This window comes from Pollicipes pollicipes, unplaced genomic scaffold, assembly GCF_011947565.3.
Source record: "Pollicipes pollicipes isolate AB1234 unplaced genomic scaffold, Ppol_2.1 Scaffold_7262;HRSCAF=8765_pilon_pilon_pilon, whole genome shotgun sequence".
Classification (NCBI taxonomy): Eukaryota; Metazoa; Arthropoda; class Thecostraca; order Pollicipedomorpha; family Pollicipedidae; genus Pollicipes; species Pollicipes pollicipes.
Genome location: NW_023597055.1, coordinates 1,392,785 through 1,413,660, shown reverse-complemented (window position 1 = coordinate 1,413,660; position 20,876 = coordinate 1,392,785). Strand labels below are relative to the sequence as shown.

At 56.2% G+C, this 20,876-nt stretch overlaps 2 protein-coding genes across 4 annotated transcripts; one reads left to right on the top strand and one right to left on the bottom strand.

Annotated features, from left to right (window-relative positions):
* Positions 1–1,519: 1,519 nt before the first annotated feature.
* Positions 1,520–10,856, bottom strand: LOC119114031 (RNA-binding protein with serine-rich domain 1). The gene is made up of 7 exons (XM_037238262.1): positions 10,695–10,856; positions 10,186–10,350; positions 7,936–8,200; positions 3,709–3,867; positions 2,180–2,295; positions 1,734–1,768; positions 1,520–1,563 (listed from the first exon to the last, which is right to left on the bottom strand). Coding segments are annotated over exons 1-7 (786 nt in total). The 5' UTR covers positions 10,697–10,856.
* A 328-nt stretch (positions 10,857–11,184) lies between these two features.
* Positions 11,185–20,656, top strand: lwr (ubiquitin conjugating enzyme lesswright). 3 transcript variants are annotated; one of them, XM_037238221.1, is made up of 6 exons: positions 11,185–11,255; positions 13,612–13,704; positions 14,404–14,487; positions 18,284–18,401; positions 19,053–19,197; positions 19,990–20,656. In XM_037238221.1, exons 2-6 carry the CDS (start codon positions 13,639–13,641, stop codon positions 20,057–20,059), a joined length of 483 nt encoding a protein of 160 aa, XP_037094116.1. In that variant the 5' UTR covers positions 11,185–11,255; positions 13,612–13,638; the 3' UTR covers positions 20,060–20,656. The 3 variants fall into 3 exon arrangements, with proteins under 3 accessions (XP_037094116.1, XP_037094115.1, XP_037094117.1); XM_037238220.1 differs by having other exon boundaries at positions 11,224–11,303; XM_037238222.1 differs by having other exon boundaries at positions 11,244–11,263.
* Positions 20,657–20,876: the final 220 nt, after the last annotated feature.

Below are 20,876 nucleotides of genomic sequence, written 5' to 3'. Positions count from 1 at the left end.
CACATAGACCTGTGACATGTCGTTGGTCCATGCCAGAGCATTCTGCCGATGAGCCGGCTATCCTCGGCAGGCTCAGCGGCGGCGGCTCATACCGTCCGCCGGCGGCGAGCCGAGCCCACGCCTCGAACTACTGACACGTGCCGCGTGGCGGCCTGCTACGAAGGCGGACCGTCCGCAGGCGGCGAGCCGGGCCCACGCCTCGGACCACTGACACGTGCCGCGTGGCGGCCTGCTCCGAGGGCGGGCCGTCCGCCGGACGCGAGCCGAGCCCACGTCTCGGACCAGACACGTGCCGCGTGGCAGCCTGCTCCGAGGGCGGGCCGTCCGCCGGACGCGAGCCGAGCCCACGTCTCGGACCACTGACACGTGCCGCGTGGCAGCCTGCTGCTAGAGCGGACCGTCCGCCGGTGGCGACGACGGCCCTCACATGCACCTACCGAGGCGTGGACGTCAAGCCACCGCCGCCTTACGGAACGCGAGCGGCGGCGTCGCCAAGCGTCCTATGAGTGGTGACGTCACAAGGACGCCAGCCACGTCGCTGGGCATACATGTGTGCCGCTATTGCATGGGGTGGCATGTGATAGCGATGGACAGAGATGAAATGGCACTGATCGCTGGTTGTTGCATGCGCCACGAAGCCTAGCTCCTCTGTTGCCCACTCCCCAGTCTTGCAGACTTGATCCACTGCGCAGGCGTTGCGCCAGGCCCCGCACCCCAGTCTCAAGAGCCGGCACTTCCAAATAAAACACCTTTATTGCCTATTCTGAGTCAATAACGTGGGCTGCGGGGCACTAGAGACCGGCTTTCGCGAACAAAACAAAGCGGAAAGAGAACGTAAATGGGGCCAACCAGGGCAAACTAACTTTAGCTTACACCAGACCGGCTTCTCTGTTCGCAGCCGCCTGTCAGGGAGGGCGTGCACAACACTAAAAGTTCAAAACACTCTGTCTCCTCTCTTCCTCTCTTCCAAACCGCTCACCGCCGTTTGCAATTCGCGTTCAGGTGTATTCAGAAAGAGGCGGACAATGAACTGATGGACCACGCGACAGCCATGAGACGACACGCCAGGAGCGGCGAGGGCGTAAGCCGCCGGCACCTTACGCAACACGACACGGCACCGCACCACACGGAAAGAAGGGCGCCACGCGACCGGCGTCTTATAACGCTGGGGCTTCTGATATTAATCCCTGGTGGATACGCGCCCCTCCAGCATTCACGCGCGAAAGACGCAGCCAGGTAATCGACACGGGACAGATACGGAACTGGCCCGGAATATGACCACGGCGTGGGGAAGCAATTCCATTAGAAGATGTAAAGCCAGGTGCTGGTATGTATGGCTTCCATTATGAGTCCGCAGGGACGAGCATGACCATTGTGCGACAAACTAAAGAAATTCCGGCAAATCCGGCCTCACAACATTCATCAACCGAAAAATGATACATTCTAACCGAGCTGTCACGCACACGTTTTCACAAGCCGACCCATTCGCGTTACGCACACCCACAATTCAGCACAACGCTCACTCCACCCCACTCGCCAGGCGGCCGACGCTCCCACTGCCATCTGTTGACGACCGGCGAAACTGACCACCGCCGCCTAGCGGCTGGAGGCGGAACTGGAGCGGGACTTGGAGCGGCTGCGGCTGCGGCTGCGCGTCGGCTGCCGGCGGCGCCGGGGGCTGCGCGAGCGCGTACGGGAGCGACGCCGACGCGGCGGCAGCGGCGGCGGCGTGCGGCGCATGCGCGGCGGCGGTGTGCGGCGTCGGTACCTGCGACATCCGGCGTGGTTAGAGTGCCGGCCAGACGACGCCTCGATTTCTTACCGAGGTTATACTGGGTCGTCTGTTCACGGAAACGGAGCGCAGTAATGAGTCCAGGACAACAAGAAAAAAAATGATATGAGCCCACAACAGAAATGACTTGGTCTCGTGGTACTGCGCCATTCGGAACCCGAGAAGTGACAAACCTGGAGTAACGACGCAATGTCCAGGCGCAGCAGACAACACGCGGCACAAGGCGACGTCAGACGGGACCCGCGTGGCAAACACCGGTCCAGCCGCATCATACCGGCCTGAGGAGCGGTCGGAGCGGGGGTCCTCGTCTACCCAGCCGCTGTGGTGCCGCCGACGCCGATGGCTGGCTACGGCTCCAGCGTCCGCACCCTCCGGACGGCCTCTCACCTGGGCAGGTTGGCATAGCGCGGCGGCATCGGGCGACGCATCATCGGCGGCGGAGAGCGGCGGGGCCGCGGCCGCGGCAGCAGCACCGGCGCACAGGTCACCTCCTGGCCGTCAATCTGGGGAGCGCACAGAGCACAGGTCACCCCCTGGCTGTCAATCTGGGGACCACACACAGCACAGGTCACCTCCTGGCCGTCACAGCACCGGCGCACAGGTCACCTCCTGGCCGTCAATCTGGGGACCACACACAGCACAGGTCACCTCCTGGCCGTCACAGCACCGGCGCACAGGTCACCTCCTGGCCGTCAATCTGGGGAGCACACACGGCACAGGTCACCTCCTGGCCGTCAATCTGGGGACCACACACAGCACAGGTCACCACCTGGCCGTCAATCTAGGGACCACACACAGCACAGGTCACCTCCTGGCCGTCGGTATGGGAACCACACACAGCATAGGTCACCTCCTGACCGTCAACCAGGGACCACACACAGCACGGATCGCCTCCTGACCGTCGGTATGGGGACCAGACACAACACAAGTCACCTCCTGGCCGTCGGTATGAGGACCATGCACAGCACAGGCCACCTCCTGGCCGTCGGTACGGGAACCATACACAGCACAGGTCTCCTGACCGTCAATCTGGGGACTACACACAGCACAGGTCACCTCCTGGCCGTCAATCTGGGGACCACGCAGCACAAGTCACCTCCTGGCCGTCGGTATGAGGACCATCCACAGCACAAGTCACCTCCTGGTCGTCGGTATGGGGACCATTCACAGCACATGTCACCTCCTGACCGTCAACCTGGGGACCAGTCACAGTCATCTACGTGTAAAACACGTTAAGTGACATGCTGAGTTGCATTGCCCCGAATCCTTCCTACCCAGTGAATGCACAATGAATATCATCCACACAACTCGTCGGTGGTGACGTACTGCGGCCCATCCATCCCATCATCCCCTGGCCGTAGTGCATCCGGACTGCACGCGGAGAGAGTGGAGAGAGCATGCAGTAGGGCGGGGGGGGGGGGGATGGCTGTTGCTGCGTCCCATTGCAAGCTAACCCCCGACGTTGCAATAAATAATGCAGCCTACATACACACGCATACACATACTCGTATGCGTACACACAGGGCACATCGGTGCCAGAACACATCGTCTATCAACGTGCACGACGCTCCCCTCCCCCTCCCCCGATGCAAACACATGGACAGATGCTCCCAGCAAATGAACGTCTCTGAATCGTCCACAAGACCCATTGAATCGCGCACGCGCATTGCTTGCCGCCGTTGCCGATCAACGAGCTTTGGGACGCATCGCGATAACGGACAACGGCCACGCCGTGCTGGAGATCCGCGGCGGCGCAGACAGCAGCCTACAGTCCACATCACTGCCAGCAGCGACCTGCACCACGCTCACCGACGGCGCGCGCGAACGTGGCGTTGCGCAGCGCCCGGCCGCGGCCCGCCGCGACCGAGGCCGGCTCCGGCGCGAGCGGGCAGCAGGCGCCGCGCGCGCGGGCTCACCTGACCCCCGTCCATGTGCTTCATGGCCGTCTCGGCCGCCTCGGCCGTCTCGTACTCGACGTAGCAGTAGCCGCGGTTCAGGTCGGCGTGGAATCGCTTCGACGGCAGGTCCACCAGCTTCACCGGCCCGTACACCGAGAAGATCTCCTGGATGTGGTCCTGCGGCGGCCGGCGGTGGTGGCGATGATGACGGTGATTGGGGCTCAGGGGCGCGCCGACGACCGAGGTCATTTTGCGTGGGGCAACGGCTCAATACACTTCCTCGCTGTAGCGAGGGGGGTAGTCGGCGGCCCGCCTGTGACGGCAGGCGGCGGCTGGGGGAGGGGACGGTGAGAAGGGTGAGAAGGGTGGAAGGGGGGGGGGGGAGGGGTGGCGGCGACAGTTCGGGAAGGGAGGGACGGTACACAAGGCCTGCGCCGACCGTGACGGGCCACGGCCTGAGAGCGAGCGGAGAGAGGGCGGAGGGAGGACACAAACCACCGCGTCGTGCACGGACCCGTGGACTCCCCGCCCTCCCCAACGCCCGCCATCACAAGCCAATGGAGGCAGCCCCAGTCAGCAGACCGCGGCGCGGCGGGCCCAGCCCGCTGGCCGGCCACCCCGCGCCGTGCCGCGCCGCTCATACCAGTGAGATTGATGGTGGGGCGTGAGGCCCGCCGCCCCGCCGCTAATGATGCTCCGGATACCCCCACTCAGTTCAGCTCCGACACCGGGGGCGTGTCTCGAATCAGCGAACCGGCCCACTAGCGGACGTCGTCGGCGGCGGTGGCCGTTCCCCCGACGCTCAGTCTACGCTACTGTTTCGGCTGACCCCGGGTCACCGCCGATCGGCGCCACACACTTGCATGCACGCACAGACAGCCCACGAACGCGTGAACACATCGCCACGCCATTGCTCGCACCAAGACACGGAGAGCCTGACCCCTCCACCTCACTCCACACACACACACACACACACAGCCATGCAGTGAACCGAGCGGTGCCGCTGTATGGGCGCCAAATGACCACCGCAGTCGGTGCCCCCGTAAACTCCAATAAACAACAACGAGCGGTGCCGCACCGCCAGCGACCTTGCCCGTCACCGCCTGACCCACAGGCACGCCATCTCACCGCAGCGGCCAGAGGAGGACGGGCGTACCGCCCTCCCCACCCCGAAACGAGCGCACGCCAGGTGAAGAGGGCAACGTGTCGCCCCACCAGTCGCTACCCGCATCTGAGTCCCGCCCCGGCCGAAACGGGCAGGAGTTCCCTCATAATAAGACCAGCTGCCTCCTATCCACGGCCCTGCCGAGATCTCGTCAGGCCCTGCCGAGATCTCGTCAGGACCAGCCGAGGCCTCGTCATCCGCGTGGGTCTCCCTTCAGGGTTGTCTACACTGCCGCGGCCACCCGCGCAGAAAAGCCCCGCCGCGCGCTCCCGAGAAGACGGCAGCGGCCGCGAACGCACGCCCCGCTCGCGCGAAAGCCGTGCGCGCCGGCCGCCGTGGCTCCGGAGCGTCACTGCCGCAGCCAGCCAGACCGGCGGCAGACACCCGCCCGGCGTCACGTGCCGCCGCCCCGTGCCGCCGAGCCGGCATCACGCCAATTAACGCGGCCAGCCGAGAGAGATGCGCCAATTTTCTGACGGCGTGCAGCTCGGCCGCGCATTAATTGGATCCGGCCCGGGCGGCGGCAGGTGCGCCGCTGAAACTCGCCCCACCAATCGATGCGCCCGGGCGGCGGCGGCGGCGGCGGCGGCGGCAGGATCGACCGGTGCCGATCGGGCCGCCGCCGCCGCCGCCGCCGCCGCCGCCGCCGCCGCCGCCGCCGCCACCGCCGCCCGGGGCTCTGGCACGTGCACTTCGGCCGCACGCCCCGGCCGTCCGCCCAGCGCAGCGGCGCCGGCGGCCCCGGCTGCCGGTCCCGCCGCGGCGGACCGGCCAACCGCGGGTGGCCGCCGGGGGTGACCGCCGCCGCGTGTCGTCGGCGTCGGCGTCGGCACCGGCGCCCGGCACGGCGCGTGACGCCCGGAGCAGGCCGCGGTGGGCCTCAGGGGTCGCGTGCTGGTGAGGACACGCGCCGCTGTCGCAGCCACCGTGGTATCGTGTGATCAGTGTCACCGGACGCACAGCTGGGAAACACGAGCCGACGCGTGCGTCCCGAGCGACGGCATTCAGCCAAATTAATCCAGTCGGCCCGGCCACCAGGGGCTCGATGACCTTGTGACGTGGATGCACTCGGTGACCCCGTTAGGCGGCTGCAGTTATGTGATGGCTCAGCACACGCCACGACATCCCCGGAGAATATCAAACCTCTTTTTTAAAGATTTAGTGCGAACCTTTTGATTGGATGTATTTCTGGGACTAGAGTCCATGCTTTGCGGAGCGTGTTGCGCAAGCCCCGGCCCCGCCATGCGATCGTAATATTTCAGGTCAACGGCAAGATTTTGCGGCGAAAGTCCAGCGTGCCAGAAACGCCCGGTACGGCCCGTCCATCCTGTGACGCCACCTGACCTTTCGCGCGGCTGCTGTCACCAGCGGCGGGCCGTCCCGCCAGGAGCGAACAGAGGTCGCTTAAAACGACTCGCTCCCACCCGCCACGAGTGGGTGGATCTAAAGGCAGGCGCTCTAACTCACAGGGCTACTGGGGCCCTTGACCAATATATTAGTCGTTAAAGGCACTTCCAGCAGGACAAAGGTTGAACGTGCTCTCTGGGCTAACATCTGTGGAACTTTCTCATCATCCTAAGAACCAAGACTTAATCAAGATATTACCATCGAAATCAAAATAAAGATCGCTTTCCCTTCACATTCATTATCATAACAATAAGCACACTAAAAAGTTAAAATAGTTAATCCCGAGTCGTTACGACAATGAATGTAACGGCAACTCCGCACTGAAGGCTAAGCATACGTCAAACCGACGGAAAAGCAGGTCAGAGCTTTCTCAACGAAATGGAAGCAGAAATACGAGTTCCCTTTACTACGACTTAGTTCGAATTTATGGGAGAGCACGTTCAGCCAGATGGTGATATTTCACACTGTGGCACACGAATGAATCAAGGTCCAGATTTAGATTTGAGACCCCTGCCGCACAGCGCCACGCCGAGCCGAGCCGAACCAATAACGTCCCGTCATAACCTATTGACGAGCCAATGTAGGAAAAAATGCTGCTTTAAAACGGTTGCATACTTTCGTTTTATCTTTTATTAGCATGTATGGTTTAACCGAAGCAAGCGATCGCTTGGCTTAGCCGAGCCAATCCCGTCCTGCCACAATCATATGACGAGTAAATCTACGAAAGACGCTGTTTTGAAGTGATAACCCGTTTTCGTTTCATCTTTTGTACGCATGGGTTTAGCGCCCAACGATTCCCGTTTTCATCCAGTTTTCCCGTGCAGGATCCGGCCAGGCTAACACGGACAAACTGCGGCCGCCGTAACGGACGCCAAAACTTCCGACCGTAACTCGCCCGGGGCGTGTGCGGCTCGCGACCGTCACAGCGGGGGTTCAGCAGCTGTCGGCCGGGCACATGTTGAGCTCGGTCCGCCGCCCGTCTCGCTCGGACCCCAGCGCCGGCCAGTCTCCCGCAGGGCACGACTCGCGCCCGAGCTCGCCCGCTCTGTCAGGGTCAGAGGCCACGTGCCCAGCTGGTGTTCTTGAGTGCCTGAGACCATTTCAATAACAAGAACACATTCTTCAAGCGATTGAGGTGGAAAGACCGGCAGGGATGTGAACGCTCGTGAGGCTTGATCCGTGGGCTATGCCTTCAAGCAGTGCATGAGATTCTGCGTGGTGGGCGGCGTTGGTGAATCAGACGACTTCTTTTACTGGCTTGCATATCGTCAGATGATGGAAACATCTCAACGGAAGCGACGTGAGCGCGACAAAATGGGCCTGGCGAAACCGTCCGCACATCGGACTTGAAATCGAGACCCTACATCGCAGACCGCGTGCTGACCGATACGACTACTGATCCCGATACCGTGACCGATACCAGTACTGATCCCGATACCGTGACCGATATCAGCACTGATCCCGATACCGTGCCCGATACCAGTACTGATCCCGATACCGTGACCGATATCAGCACTGATCCCGATACCGTGCCCGATACCAGTACTGATCCCGATACCGTGACCGATATCAGCACTGATCCCGATACCGTGACCGATACCGAGTCTGCGGACGTCGGCACCACAGCCCAGTGGTGCTGACCGGAGGCAACTCACCCCAACCCTGGCTCTCACCTTGGTCACGTTACGCGTCAGATGGCCCACGTGGATCTTGAGCGGCTTGGGGGTGGGCGAGCGGGCCTTGCGGCGCGGCCGGCTGGCGCTGCGCGAGCGCGACTTGCGGTGGCTGGAGGCGGGCGGCCGCTCCGGCCGCGCGCCGCCCGCCGGCCGGCGCCGCCCGCGGCCGCGGCCTCGCTCAGAGCTGCTGCTGGAGGAGCTGCTGCTGCGCGAGCTGGCGCTGCTCGAGCTGGACGATGAGCCGGACGAGCTGCCGGACGAGCTGCAGGTGACGAGACATGGTGGTGTTGTGCGCTGATTGTGCGGGGAGGCTGGTGAGGTCAGCTGATTGGACAGGAGGCCATTAGAGGGAATGGACAGGGAGGAAGTGGCGTTCATCAACATACTAATGATGGAAGAGGGGGAATAGGATGTGCATGGGGAGTGGACCAATGCTGGTCAGTATCATGTTTCAACACACACACACACACTTATCTATAATTTTTAGTAAGTGTTGATGACATGCAGCTTAACAAAAACAGCACATTCAAATGTTTGTAACACCTGTTACATGCAGCACTACTGTTCAGGGTTCTTGCTTCAGTCCAGTGAAGTAAAAAACATGTCATAACAGGAATGTTTCCGACAAAGCACACAGCCTAGGTGAGGTCCCTTGCAGGTAGTGTGTTCCTGAGTAATGCACACTTATGTCACCTCAGAATTTCCTAGCTGCAAACTTAATTCTCAATAATCACAGCTGGTTTGGATCCACCATGCTTGACAGATGTAAACTGTTGATGATGGGTTGAGTTTTAGGGTGCATCAATGGCTACAGAGCCATCCCTGGATTGGCTGTTGTGATCTACTTTTCATTGATCATAAGAGTTACTTGGGTGTAGGTGTACTTTCCTACCTAACATTAGAAAAAATCATTGCACACCATTCGTCGTGTTTAAGGCGGCACATATCGTAAATGATCTCAAAACAGGTAGAATCATGCTCCTACCTTCGAATTTCAATAACTTCGATGGCGAGCTCCCGAGCGCCGCGCGCACCGCACCGCCTGGACTCCCCAGCGCCATTTCTGCGTTGCCGTTACGTAAATACAATATTTCTGCTTACCAAGAATTCTACAAAATGTACGGAACCAAGGTAAACCATTCGTCGTGTTAAGGCGGAACATATCGTAAATAATTTCAAGACAGATAGAATCATGCTCCTACCCTCGAATTTTAATAAATACGATAACGAGCTCCCGAGCGCCGCACGCACCGCACCGCACCGCCTCGACTCCCAAGCGCCGTTTCTGCGTTGTTGCGAAAGCACAATATTCCTGCTTATCAAGAACCATAAAACATGTACGGGACCAAGGTAACAATAATAAAGCAACCAAAACCGTTTCTTATCGACTTTAGGTACATTTATGAAACACACAGGCCAGAATAGTCCAGAACATATCCTAAACTAGCTTAACCTAACCTAACCTAACCTAACCTAACCTAACCTAACCTAACCTAACCTAACCTAACCTAACCTAACCTAACCTAACCTAACCTAACCTAACCTAACCTAACCTAACCTAACCTAACCTAACCTAACCTCACCTAACCTAACCTAACCTAACTGAGAATAGACTCAAATTTCGTGGATTCTTGTTACCTTGGCGCGGTACATTTTTATGGTTCTTGATGCTGCTTGATGCGCAGTAATTTTGTGACCCGCGCAGTAATGGCGCCGGTGTCGCGGGTGCTGTGTGTGTGCGGCGCTCGGGAGCTCGCCATCGTAATTATAAAAAATTGAAGGTAAGATCATGAATCTACCTGTTTTGTGATTATTTACGATATGTCCTGCCCTAAACACGACGAATGGTTTACCTTGGTCCCGTACATTTTGTAGAGTTCTTGGTAAGCAGAAATATTGTATTTACGCAACGGCAACGCACAAACGGCGCAGGGGAGTCCAGGCGGTGCAGTGCGCGCGGCGCTCGGGGCCCGCCATCGAAGTTATTGAAATTTGAAGGTAGGAGCATGATTCTACCTGTTTTGAGATTATTTATGATATGTCCTGCCTTAAAAACGACAAATGGTGTACAATGATTTTTTCTAATGTTAGGTAGGAAAGTACACCCTCACCGCTACTTGTTAATGAAAAATCAATTCAGCATACACAAAGAGAATGCATGAAAGGACCTTACCACAATTTTGTCCTCAAATCAGATACAGTCCCAGCATACCTCTAAGCATGTTACAAATAACAAGAACCTGTTACCTTCTACTGCTATCACTTGATGATGGACTGCCACTCTTGGCCCGCTTCTTACGCTCCTTATCACGGCCTCGCTCTTTTTCCTTTTTCTTGGGCTCAACTGGCTTCTTTTTCTTGGCTGCTTCCGAACCTGATCCCGAGCTGCTGCTCTCACTGCGCTCCCTGGCCCTGGCAACAGGACAGGATAAAGTCAAACCCAATGAAATAAAAAAATGTGTCTCACGTAATTATGAACTGCTAATATTGCAAACTCCATTGCATTTTAGGAATGGGCTCTCCACTGTTACATGAAAAATTGTTTTAATTCATATTCAACAGACTACCCATCCTGCAAACCGTAACAGATCATGACCAGACCATAATAGGATAGCCGTATTGTAACAACTGTCAGGCACTGACGCCGCACCAATCGCCCATTCATGTCCCTGCCGCGGTTTGCTGTCTGGCCCACTGATCCAACAATGCAAGCCGGTTCAGGCGTCCCGATCGCATGGTGCCGACTTAGAACTTACATGGCTCTTTTCGCCAGTGCAGGAGGCGAACTCAAACGCGATTTTCTCTACGATGCAGAAACCAGTACACAAACCCTTGTCAAAATGATTAAATTACAACGCGCCAGGCACACGCCCGATCCACGCTACGCGCCTGGTATACTTGGGGAACGCGGCGCGTGCCAGATCGGCCGCGTTAATGCGTTCGTGCCGCAAATGCGCCAATACGTTGTGAATGTCCTGCATCTTTGTATAACCCATTTTCGTGATAACCTACAATTTTGCAATTTCTGTGGAATTGATTTCTGAACAAATTAAATCGGAATAATTATTTACACCATCTAGCATATCTTTAGATCAGTCAATTCGGTCAAGATGCCTTGTATGGCAAAAGTGGCTTTGAAATCATAAGATTTGAATGACGTCATGTAAGAAGGAAACTAAAAACCTATCTCTCTTTTGGAAACTTGGTAGGCATATGATGTCATAATAAGCAACATTTTTTGCAAGACTGAAAGCATACGAACTCAAATATTCATCCGGCCTTGATCCTATCATCCCTAACAGCGCGGGCAGGAGCTGGTGCGTTTGTGCGTGGTGAAATCCGACTGATTTACCAGCGATTTTTGCGTATGTGCAAGAGGAATCGTGCTCGATGACTGATATTATTGACATAGGTCTCTACTGAGCAGAAGTGGTCGGTCAAAGTGGTAGGATGAGTTGTAAGATTGATCAAACACTGTGGCTGTGTCATGCCCTATACCCATCAAAGCCCAGTTGCTTTACTAGTTACATGCTAACCTTTTTACTTGAGCATCTCGATTGCCTCACAAGTGGGGTAAAGGACATTTGTTTAACTTCCCAATTATCTCAGTACATGGGAGAAATCAATATCATAATTGGGATTTTATGTTGGCTGACCTGTGTGCATCTAAGCTCTAGCCTCATGCCATCTATCAAACATGGTTGGGGCCTCACTTCTAACATAGCGGGGAGTGCTTTCATAACATACCTGTCAAACTCGCCTCAAGCCTTTGTTTTGTGTTCTGCTCTGGAATGTGTCCTAGATGATCACCTTCACTGATCGCTGGAAGAACAATTGTTATGATGCCCTTCAATGAAAATATGGAAGCCTCAGCATATAACAGAATGTGCAGCATATTCCTTAGTTAGTCTGCAAGCTGACATCAAACCTTGAAAAAGTAATTTTTCTTCCTAAGTCAACACTAAGACAGGCCATATGAGGCCATATCTATGAAAATATTTGATGTCATGATCTGATTTTCGTTATCAGGCAGTTTGCAGGGTGACAATGAGCCTTTAATTCAGTCATTTTATCAGGTCATTTTCAACCAAAATCACACCAGATATGTCAAATTATAGGATATTTATGAAAACATGGCTTGCTTTGTCATAGTTATACATGATAGCTGCAGGTTATATTGGGTCATATTTGGTGTGACTTAACATGGTCAAGCTTGCTTTGCTTTCATGTGGGATAAGGATAAGGTTTAACATGACAGGACATGTGACAGGACATGTGCTATGTGTGGCAGTCCTGACCATTGTGACATGGTTTGACTTGACACAGCCCACTGGTCATATTCAGTAACATGTTACTGTGAGAGTATGATTCAGCATGGTGAGAGCTGTGCAATGCCATACTTCCCACTGCCACAGTACCTGCAGGCCTTAAGACAGAAGGGACACAAATTACTTCTTAATCACATGGTTTCATCCACCAAGGCCCCTTGCATGATGCTCACCCACACTATTCTGATGCAGCTTGGCACATACATTTGTATGATTTTCTGCTCTTTACAGTTGCCTGACATGTATAATTCATGCCATGTTCTGCTTGATGATTATCTTGAGATTTCTGTTGGCTCACTAGCCAGTAAAGCTGAGAAGGTGACAAAATGCCAGCTTGGTTATGGTTTAACATGTGCTCCAGTGGGGGGGGGGGGGGGTGAATTGACCCCCCTTGAAGGTTTTTCCAGAATGGTTTCTGAATGGTGCAGCATAGCCATACCACATTTTGCATAGCTGTAGACAGTTGAATAACAGATCATTTGGTGTTAAAAATTTAGGTGTACCATGTAAGGTCAATGACCTATAGCAGGTCAAAGTTGGGCCATATTTTCAGCAAAGTCAATTTCTTAAGAATTGTTCAATCTGATGCAACAACAGAGTGTTAGATGAAGCCATACATCCTGGAGGTGCTTTCTTGGGCAACATAGCAATTGAATGAGCAAATTACATTGATGTAAGATCAGGTATGAAGGTCAGACCAAGGTCAAAACCAGACTGTTTTATTACTCTAGGGCCTGCTGCATGGGGTAGTTTCTGGTGCTCATTTTGAATTTATTGATGGCGGAAACTGCATTCTACATCTTCCATGGACTTTGTAGAGGTCAGAATAGGCCATTGACCTAAAATGACCCAAGTCAGCATTTTGTTCTTCAGGACATTCTGTGTGGCATAATCTTTGTTGCTCATTCAAATGCAAAACTCAAAGCAGCCTTGTATTATTTGGTCACCTTCAAATGGTCCTTAACCACCACCATGACCTTCAAAAGGTCAAAAAGGTCACTGGCCTTAAATGACCATGTGGCCTCTTGCTTAGAAACACTCTAGGTTCTAGGGGCACTTCGAAAACCAACGTGGAATTCAACATTATTTGACCTTATTTGACCCAAAGTCATGATCTGGGAACCTCAAACTTTGATCTAAGTGGGTTCACATACAGGTCAACACACCCTGTGAATTTGGTGTATCCAGCCTTCTTAGTTCCCGAGATCTCAGGGGTCAAATTGCCCCTCCCTCCCCCCCCCCCCCCACACCCGAGCAAAAGGTATCCAGCCGGCCACCGGTGCGCGTATACGTGTTTTACTGACACCTCACTCACTTTTCACTCACCTCACTCTCCCTTCCCCAGAATCCACACCACCGCGAGCTGCTCACCATGTCTGGCATCGCCTCTTCCCGGCTGTCAGAGGAGCGCAAGGCCTGGCGCAAAGACCACCCCTTTGTGAGTATAGCCAGGTCCACCCCTTTGTGAGTATAGCCCTGTGCTGCGAGGTCCACCCCTTTGTGAGTATAGCCCTGTGCTGCGAGGTCCACCCCTTTGTGAGTATAGCCCTGTGCTGCGAGGCTTCCGAGCGTTTTTTATCGGTGCTTTGTTTGCAAGTGGAGGAGTGATAACGACCTTCTCTGTCCATCCCTCAGAAAAGCTCGGCCACGTTTGTATACCATCTGTACGCCAACTGATCGTGATATTACACAGTCTCCTGGGTAGCAGGTTGCCACTGGCAGATCCGAATGTGTGTATTGCTTGGTGGATCTGATTGTCGTGCAATCGAAGGTGTACCCGTATGTCACGCCGCGCCAGGTACAGGTGCGTCTCAAAACTTCAGCCCTGTAAGGCTTGGTCCAAAACTTTCAAAAACGAGATTTGCATATTTTGTACTTCCTTGGGCCCCGGCTGACGCTGGCTGTTGGGCCCGTGTCCGCATCTGCCCAGAACACCCGGTTCTGCGCTTACCGTGCCGGCGGCAGCTGCCGGACCCGCTGCCCGCGGGCTGGTGGGCCGTGATGACGGTGGTGGCGGCAGCTGCCTGACCCACTGCCCGCGGGCTGGTAGGCCGTGATGACCGTGCCGGCGGCAGCTGCCTGACCCGCTGCCAGCGGGCTGGTAGGCCGTACTGACCGTCGCCCGCCGCGTCGGCAGGGGTTCGTGGCCCGGCCGGCGAAGAACCCGGACGGCACGCTCAACCTGATGCTCTGGGAGTGCGCCATCCCCGGCAAGAAGGGCGTAAGTGCCGGCGCTGTGTTATGACGTCGGTGACTGCGGACACCACGGTCACGGGGGCATGGTTGTCATGTCGCGGTGGCAGACCGAGAAACGGTGGCGCGGCGGGTGGGGCGGCTCGAGCTCGCGCGCTCGCACCTCCAGTCCAGTTTGATGTCAGAGATGAATCGGTCCTGGGGATGGGTTAGGCCGCGTCGCGAGGCAAGCAGTCTCGGTCTTGCCGTGCGGACGCGGGGCTAGTTTGGGACCATTCGCGCATTGTTGGTAGGATCATTCAAGATGCGTTCGGCGGGCAGTTAATCTCGGATGATTGTCCAAGATGTTAAAGACTGCGGAATGGTGCTTGACACCGCCAGCAGGGGAATTATTGCAGATGATTATCCGTGCCACGGTAGACTACCAGGTAATTTTCAGAGCGTGGTCAAGACGGGTAGTTGTTTTCGCCGCGCCTGGCTGTAACCGTTGGCTAAGCATGTCACCTGTGGGACGAAAGAAGGGAACAATTTTGGGACCTGCCGAACGCGAAGCAGCGTGACATTGGGCTTTGGATGACTATCATGCAGAAAATTATTGGTTGAATCATTTCCGTCGGTCGGACGCGTCTAAATGTTCGGCGTAGGTCGGCTATCCGCTGTGTGGTCCCCGATCCAAACGCATTTGGAACAAACATTTCGTGTGCTGGCGAAAAACCAGTTGTCTTGTGATGTTAATGGATGCTCTCGAAGATAAGCTTTAGATTCCGAAATTATTCAAAACACTGTCATGCAATGATTTTGATATCTTTTGTCACCCTAGGCTCATGGTTGGGGTGAGAGGAGGATGGATGGGCCGTGCTCCCCACATTTTTGGCGATTGAAAATTTGCCATTTGAAAATATACGGAAAAGGAAATCCAGCCAACTGTATTGATATAATGGGTTGTGACCTGACCGCTTTGGTGCGCTCTTGCGCCCATATTCCGGCACAGTACGGACCTCTAGCCCAGTTGATAGATCGCCGGATTTCACGTTTGTGCGTGACGTCTGGGTTGAAGTGGCGCCACGAGGGCCTCACATTGGCTCGACAGAGATGTGGAAAGTCAGCTGACCATGCAGAGGTGGGGAGGGGGGGGGGGGGGGTCACCTGATCACGAGCGGTCGGCACACCATACAGAGGTGGGGACGGGGGTCACCTGATCACGGGCGGTCGGCACACCGTACAGAGGTAGGGAGGGGGGGGGGGGTCACCTGATCACGAGCGGTCGGCACACCATACAGAGGTGGGGAGGGGGTCACCTGATCACGAGCGGTCGGCACACCATGCAGAGGTGGGGAGGGGGGTCACCTGATCACAAGCGGTCGGCACACCGTACAGAGGTAGGGAGGGGGGGGGGGGGGGGGTCACCTGATCACGAGTGGTCGGCACACCATACCGAGGTGGGGAGGGGGTCACCTGATCACGAGCGGTCGGCACACCATGCAGAGGTGGGGAGGGGGGTCACCTGATCACAAGCGGTCGGCACACCGTACAGAGGTAGGGAGGGGGGGGGGGTCACCTGATCACGAGTGGTCGGCACACCATACCGAGGTGGGGAGGGGGTCACCTGATCACGAGCGGTGAGCACACCATTCGAAAAAGCACGTGCCATCTAAACCCACGTGCCATCTGAACAAGTGACTACCGGATGTAGTCAGCCATTTTAGCGTTACACTTGAGATGCGTACGATTATTTTTGGCAGCAAGCTCCATGTTGTTTCAGCGAGCAAACAAACTTGCATGTTGTAGGAAAAGCCTTCCAGAGAGGGCCCTTGCTAACCTTGGGTCCTCTTCACGGTTATGTAAGCTACGCCACTTCCGAGTTTTTTTATTAAAGGAAGACTTGCGCCAGAACTCCTTGCTATTTTCTGTTTGTTCATCACACCCCTCTGCGCATGAAGTTGCTCCAGCCAAGTGGCAGGTTTTCTCAACTTGCACGCCAAGTTGCGTGAATAAGTTTGTCGTTGGTATCAGAGTGCGTTGTTCGTGGTAAACACGTAATCTCTCTCTCTCTCTCTCTCTCTCTCTCTCTCTCTCTCTCTCTCTCTCTCTCTCTCTCTCTCTCTCTCTCTCTCTCTCTCTCTCTCTCTCTCTCTCTCTCTCTCTCTCTCTCCTCTCTCTCTGCTCTGTCTCTGTCTCTGTCTCTGTCTCTGTCTCTGTCTCTGTCACTGTCTCTGTCTCTGTCTCTGTCTCTGTCTCTGTCTAGGTCTCTGTCTCTGTCTCTGTCTCTGTCTCTGTCTCTGTCTCTGTCTCTGTCTCTGTCTCTGTCTCTGTCTCTGTCTCTGTCTCTGTCTCTGTCTCTGTCTCTGTCTCTGTCTCTGTCTCTGTCTCTGTCTCTGTCTCTGTCTCTGTCTCTGTCTCTGTCTCTGTCTCTGTCTCTGGTCTCTGTCTCTGTCTCTGTCTCTGTCTCTGTCTCTGTCTCTGTCTCGTCTCTGTCTCTGTCTCTGTCTCTGTCTCTGTCTCGTCTCTGTCTCTGTCTCTGTCTCGGTCTCTGTCTCTGTCTCTGTCTCTGTCTCTGTCTCTGTCTCTGTCTCTGTTCTATGTCTCTGTCTCTGTCTCTGTCTCTGTCTCTGTCTCTGTCTCTGTCTCTGTCTCTGTCTCTGTCTCTGTCTCTGTCTCTGTCTCTGTCTCTGTCTCTGTCTCTGTCTCTGTCTCTGTCTCTGTCTCTGTCTCTGTCTCTGTCTCTGTCTCTGTTCTGTCTCTGTCTCTGTCTCTGTCTCTGTCTCTGTCTTCTGTCTCTGTCTCTGTCTCGTCTCTGTCTCTGTCTCTGTCTCTGTCTCTGTCTCTGTCTCTGTCTCTGTCTCTGTCTCTGTCTCTGTCTCTGTCTCTGTCTCTGTCTCTGTCTCTGTCTCTGTCTCTGTCTCTGTCTCTGTCTCTGTCTCTGTCTCTGTCTCTGTCTCTGTCCCTGTATCTCTCTCTCTCTCTCTTCTCTGCCTTCTCTCTCTTCTCTCCCTTCTCTTTCTTTCCCCCCTCTCTCTCTCTCTCTCTCTCTCGCCCTCTTTTGCTGGAAATAACATCGTCTTTGGTGCGGTTATGCTTTGCCTAGGGAGCGCTTAAAAGCCCTGTGGCAAACAACGCATTCAGCTCGGTGGCAAAGTGTTTGCTCGGCCGCATTTGGCAACGCCGGCCCCGCCGTGCCAAGTTTTCTGCGAACTTGACGCCATCCACAGAGACGAGTGCAGAATGGAATCATCTAGGCTACAGCAGCGTGGGCATTGCTGTGGCGGCGAGAAGTTTCATAACCGCTGCGGAAACGTCGTGTTTACTGTGGCTCGCCTTAATGTTCGACATTAACGCCATCCGCAGCACCGGCGCCGTGCTCAGTATTGTCGGCACCAGCAGCGTCAACATTGGCTTTGGCATGCCTTTCGTCATCGCCGCGGCCATGGTTATACCAGTACGGGCGTAATGATCATTGGCACGGTACCATGCCCGTAGCCGTGGTGCGCGCCGTACACAAATTGATGTTCTGCACCCAACGGACTTCTTGGTGCTCGTGAGACTTCCGAAGCGTCGACCGATGCCGTTTTCCACTTATGAGGGGATGAGGGGGAGGGGGGGGGGTGAATGGAGGGGGAGGGGGCGGGAGGAGCGCAAGTCATACAGTTTTGGGCGAGCATGTATAGCGGCGAACGACGGATGTCGCCTGTGGGGGCGGGGACAGGTTCCAGTTCTACTCGATGCCTCGCTTGCACGATGCCTCGATGCCTCAACGCACCTGCGCTCGTAACCGCGCTCAAAAGACAGCTACTGACGATGACCTCGGTCCACACGCTGTCACGCAGACGGCCTGGGAGGGCGGCTACTACAAGCTGAAGATGATCTTCAAGGACGACTACCCCACGTCGCCGCCCAAGTGCAAGTTCGACCCGCCGCTGTTCCACCCCAACGTCTATCCGTCCGGTGAGGGGGCCGCGCGGGCCGGCGCTGCCGGTGGCGAGGTGGGCTGATGGAACTGGTGTTCACCTGCGCGAAGTTGGCGCGTGTGACAGCTCTACCGGTCCGCGGGCTGGCTGCAGGGATTGATGAGTCAGGTGCCTGTTGAACCGTCCGCGGTGCAGACAACTGCCATAACCACGAGTGTCTCTAGGTCGGAGAGAAACCGACACGGAAGTCGCCCTTTAGCCGAGAGCCTTGGTAACTCAGTTGATCAGTGGGTGAACATTCTATTGCCGTGCTCATAGGCTCACTCGAGCGGCGCCTGTGTGCAGAGTGAGGCTATGCTGTGCTTCTGGTGACAGTCTGGTGGTAGTGCTTGCTGGCTGCTGAGAGCGGTGACAGTGTTTTCCTGTTGCGTGATGTTCGTCTGGCATGCGGCGGGTGCTCCCGGTGATCTGTGACCTCCGTAACCTGTGAACTCCGTGACCTGTGACCTCCGTAACCCGTGAGCTCTATGGTCTGACCTCCGTAGCCTGTGAGCTCCGTGATCTGTGACTTCCGTGACCTGCGAGCTCTGGCCCGTGAGCTCCGTGAACTATTGGTTCCGTGACTGCTACCTTCGTGACCTGTGACCTCCGTGACCTGTGTCGTGACCCGAGCGCCGGGCGGCTCCAGGCACGGTGTGCCTCTCGCTGCTGGACGAGGAGAAGGACTGGCGGCCGGCCATCACCATCAAACAGATCTTGCTGGGCATCCAGGACCTGCTCAACGACCCCAACATCAAGGACCCGGCCCAGGCAGAGGCGTACACCATCTACTGGTGGGTCACGGCCGTCCCCTTCCCCCCTGGAGCCCCCCCCCCCTCCCCGGCGGCGCCGTCAGTAGAGGCTGCGACGCCAGAGGCGCGGACGGTCGGGCGTCGGTCGTCAGCCCGGAGAATGAAACAATGGAATGTGGCCGGGAGTGGCTGCGGGCGTGACGCCGGACTCGTATGTTCTCCGTTATTGCGGGAGATCCGATTCGGCGGCGCTCTGGCTCAAGCGGGGGATCGCGATAGAGGGCTCACCACTCACGGCCATCGGCTCCAGGGACGGCCGGGCGGAGGAGACGGTCGCGTTGGGAACAACTAACTGACGAGAGGGGCGGGGGAGGATGCCAATCCAGTCAGTCAGGCGCCCGGGGTGAGAAGCAATGCATACCAGTGGTTATCTTGCAAGGTTTATGGGTGCCATTGCATTGGTTCCACTGCAAAAGGTCGGTTGGTAGCTTTGATGATATCAAATCGTGTTCTCGCTATCTTACAGCCGGTGTTGAATTCTGGAGGGCCGAAGGCACTGCAGCCAAAGGTCTGCTTATCATTTTAGATACCGTCGTCAAAGAGCGCGTGCCAGGTGTGGATAAGTTGGTGGATGGGCTCTTGTGAAAACTGACTGTCGCAGCATTGACCCCGACCGCCCCAGCCAGTCATCCCTCTAATCATCTCCGAAATGGGTTTTAGCTCGTGTGGTTTTGTGAATGGTGCTCTCATGTCGGCGGCAGCCGGTCCCCGATCAGGGCGTCCCGGAGCGTCCAGTGGGCGGCACACCACCTCACCCGCATCGTCCCTTTTCAGTCAAAATCGGCTCGAGTACGAGAAGCGCGTGCGCGCCCAGGCGCGGGCAATGTCCGCCCCTCTGGACTGAAGTGGACTCGCCCGGCGGCGGCGGGGCGCCGTCTGCGGGCTTGGGGCCTGGCTGCGAAAGAGGAACCGGACCGCGAGCTCCCAGACCATGGTGCCAGTGGCACTCCTCCGAGCTGGTGTCTTGCTGTGCTGCACTACGGAACTGTTCCCCGGGCTGAGACAAGCGTCCACTCAGAGCGTTTGCGGCCGGCGTGGTACGAACAGATCCGCCATGTCGGCAAGCGGCGATGAGTCTGGAAGGTGTCCAGCCGTGTAGAGAGCAGCCGCATCGGTGGACCCGAGGCGGAATCTGTCAGTGCGGCGTGTGAATTCGGTCACTACACCGTCATTTTACTTTCTTAGCTGCAGGAGAGCTCACTGGAAGAAACGTGCGTGGGTCTTGACCCGAGATTTTCCACTGTACTTGTCACTCGAGGCGTGTTGATGTACTGTGCGTGCGCGCGTGAGCCGCGCGTACAGCCTTCCACGCGGTGTTTTGTTCCGTTCGCCGCCCTTCTGCACCGAGTCGGTCTGCGGCAGACGTCCGGTGGAGCTGTTTTATCGAGACGGAGAGCAGCTTGTAATAAAATCACATCGCCATTGGTGGGTGTTTCATGTGTTCCGTCTTTCCCTTGCTGGGTGATTTATGGCCTGTACTGCCGTGCCGTGCCGTGCCGCGCGCTTCGATGGTGCCGGCCTCCGCGGGCACCGGGGGATTTGTCGGCGCGCCATTAGCACGCGGCGTATTACGCCGCGTCGCTTCATTAAATCCAGGTTAAATCCCCGCCTCGTGCCCGCGGTTATGCGTCTGTGAATGGACGCATCTGCTCGTAATGCAT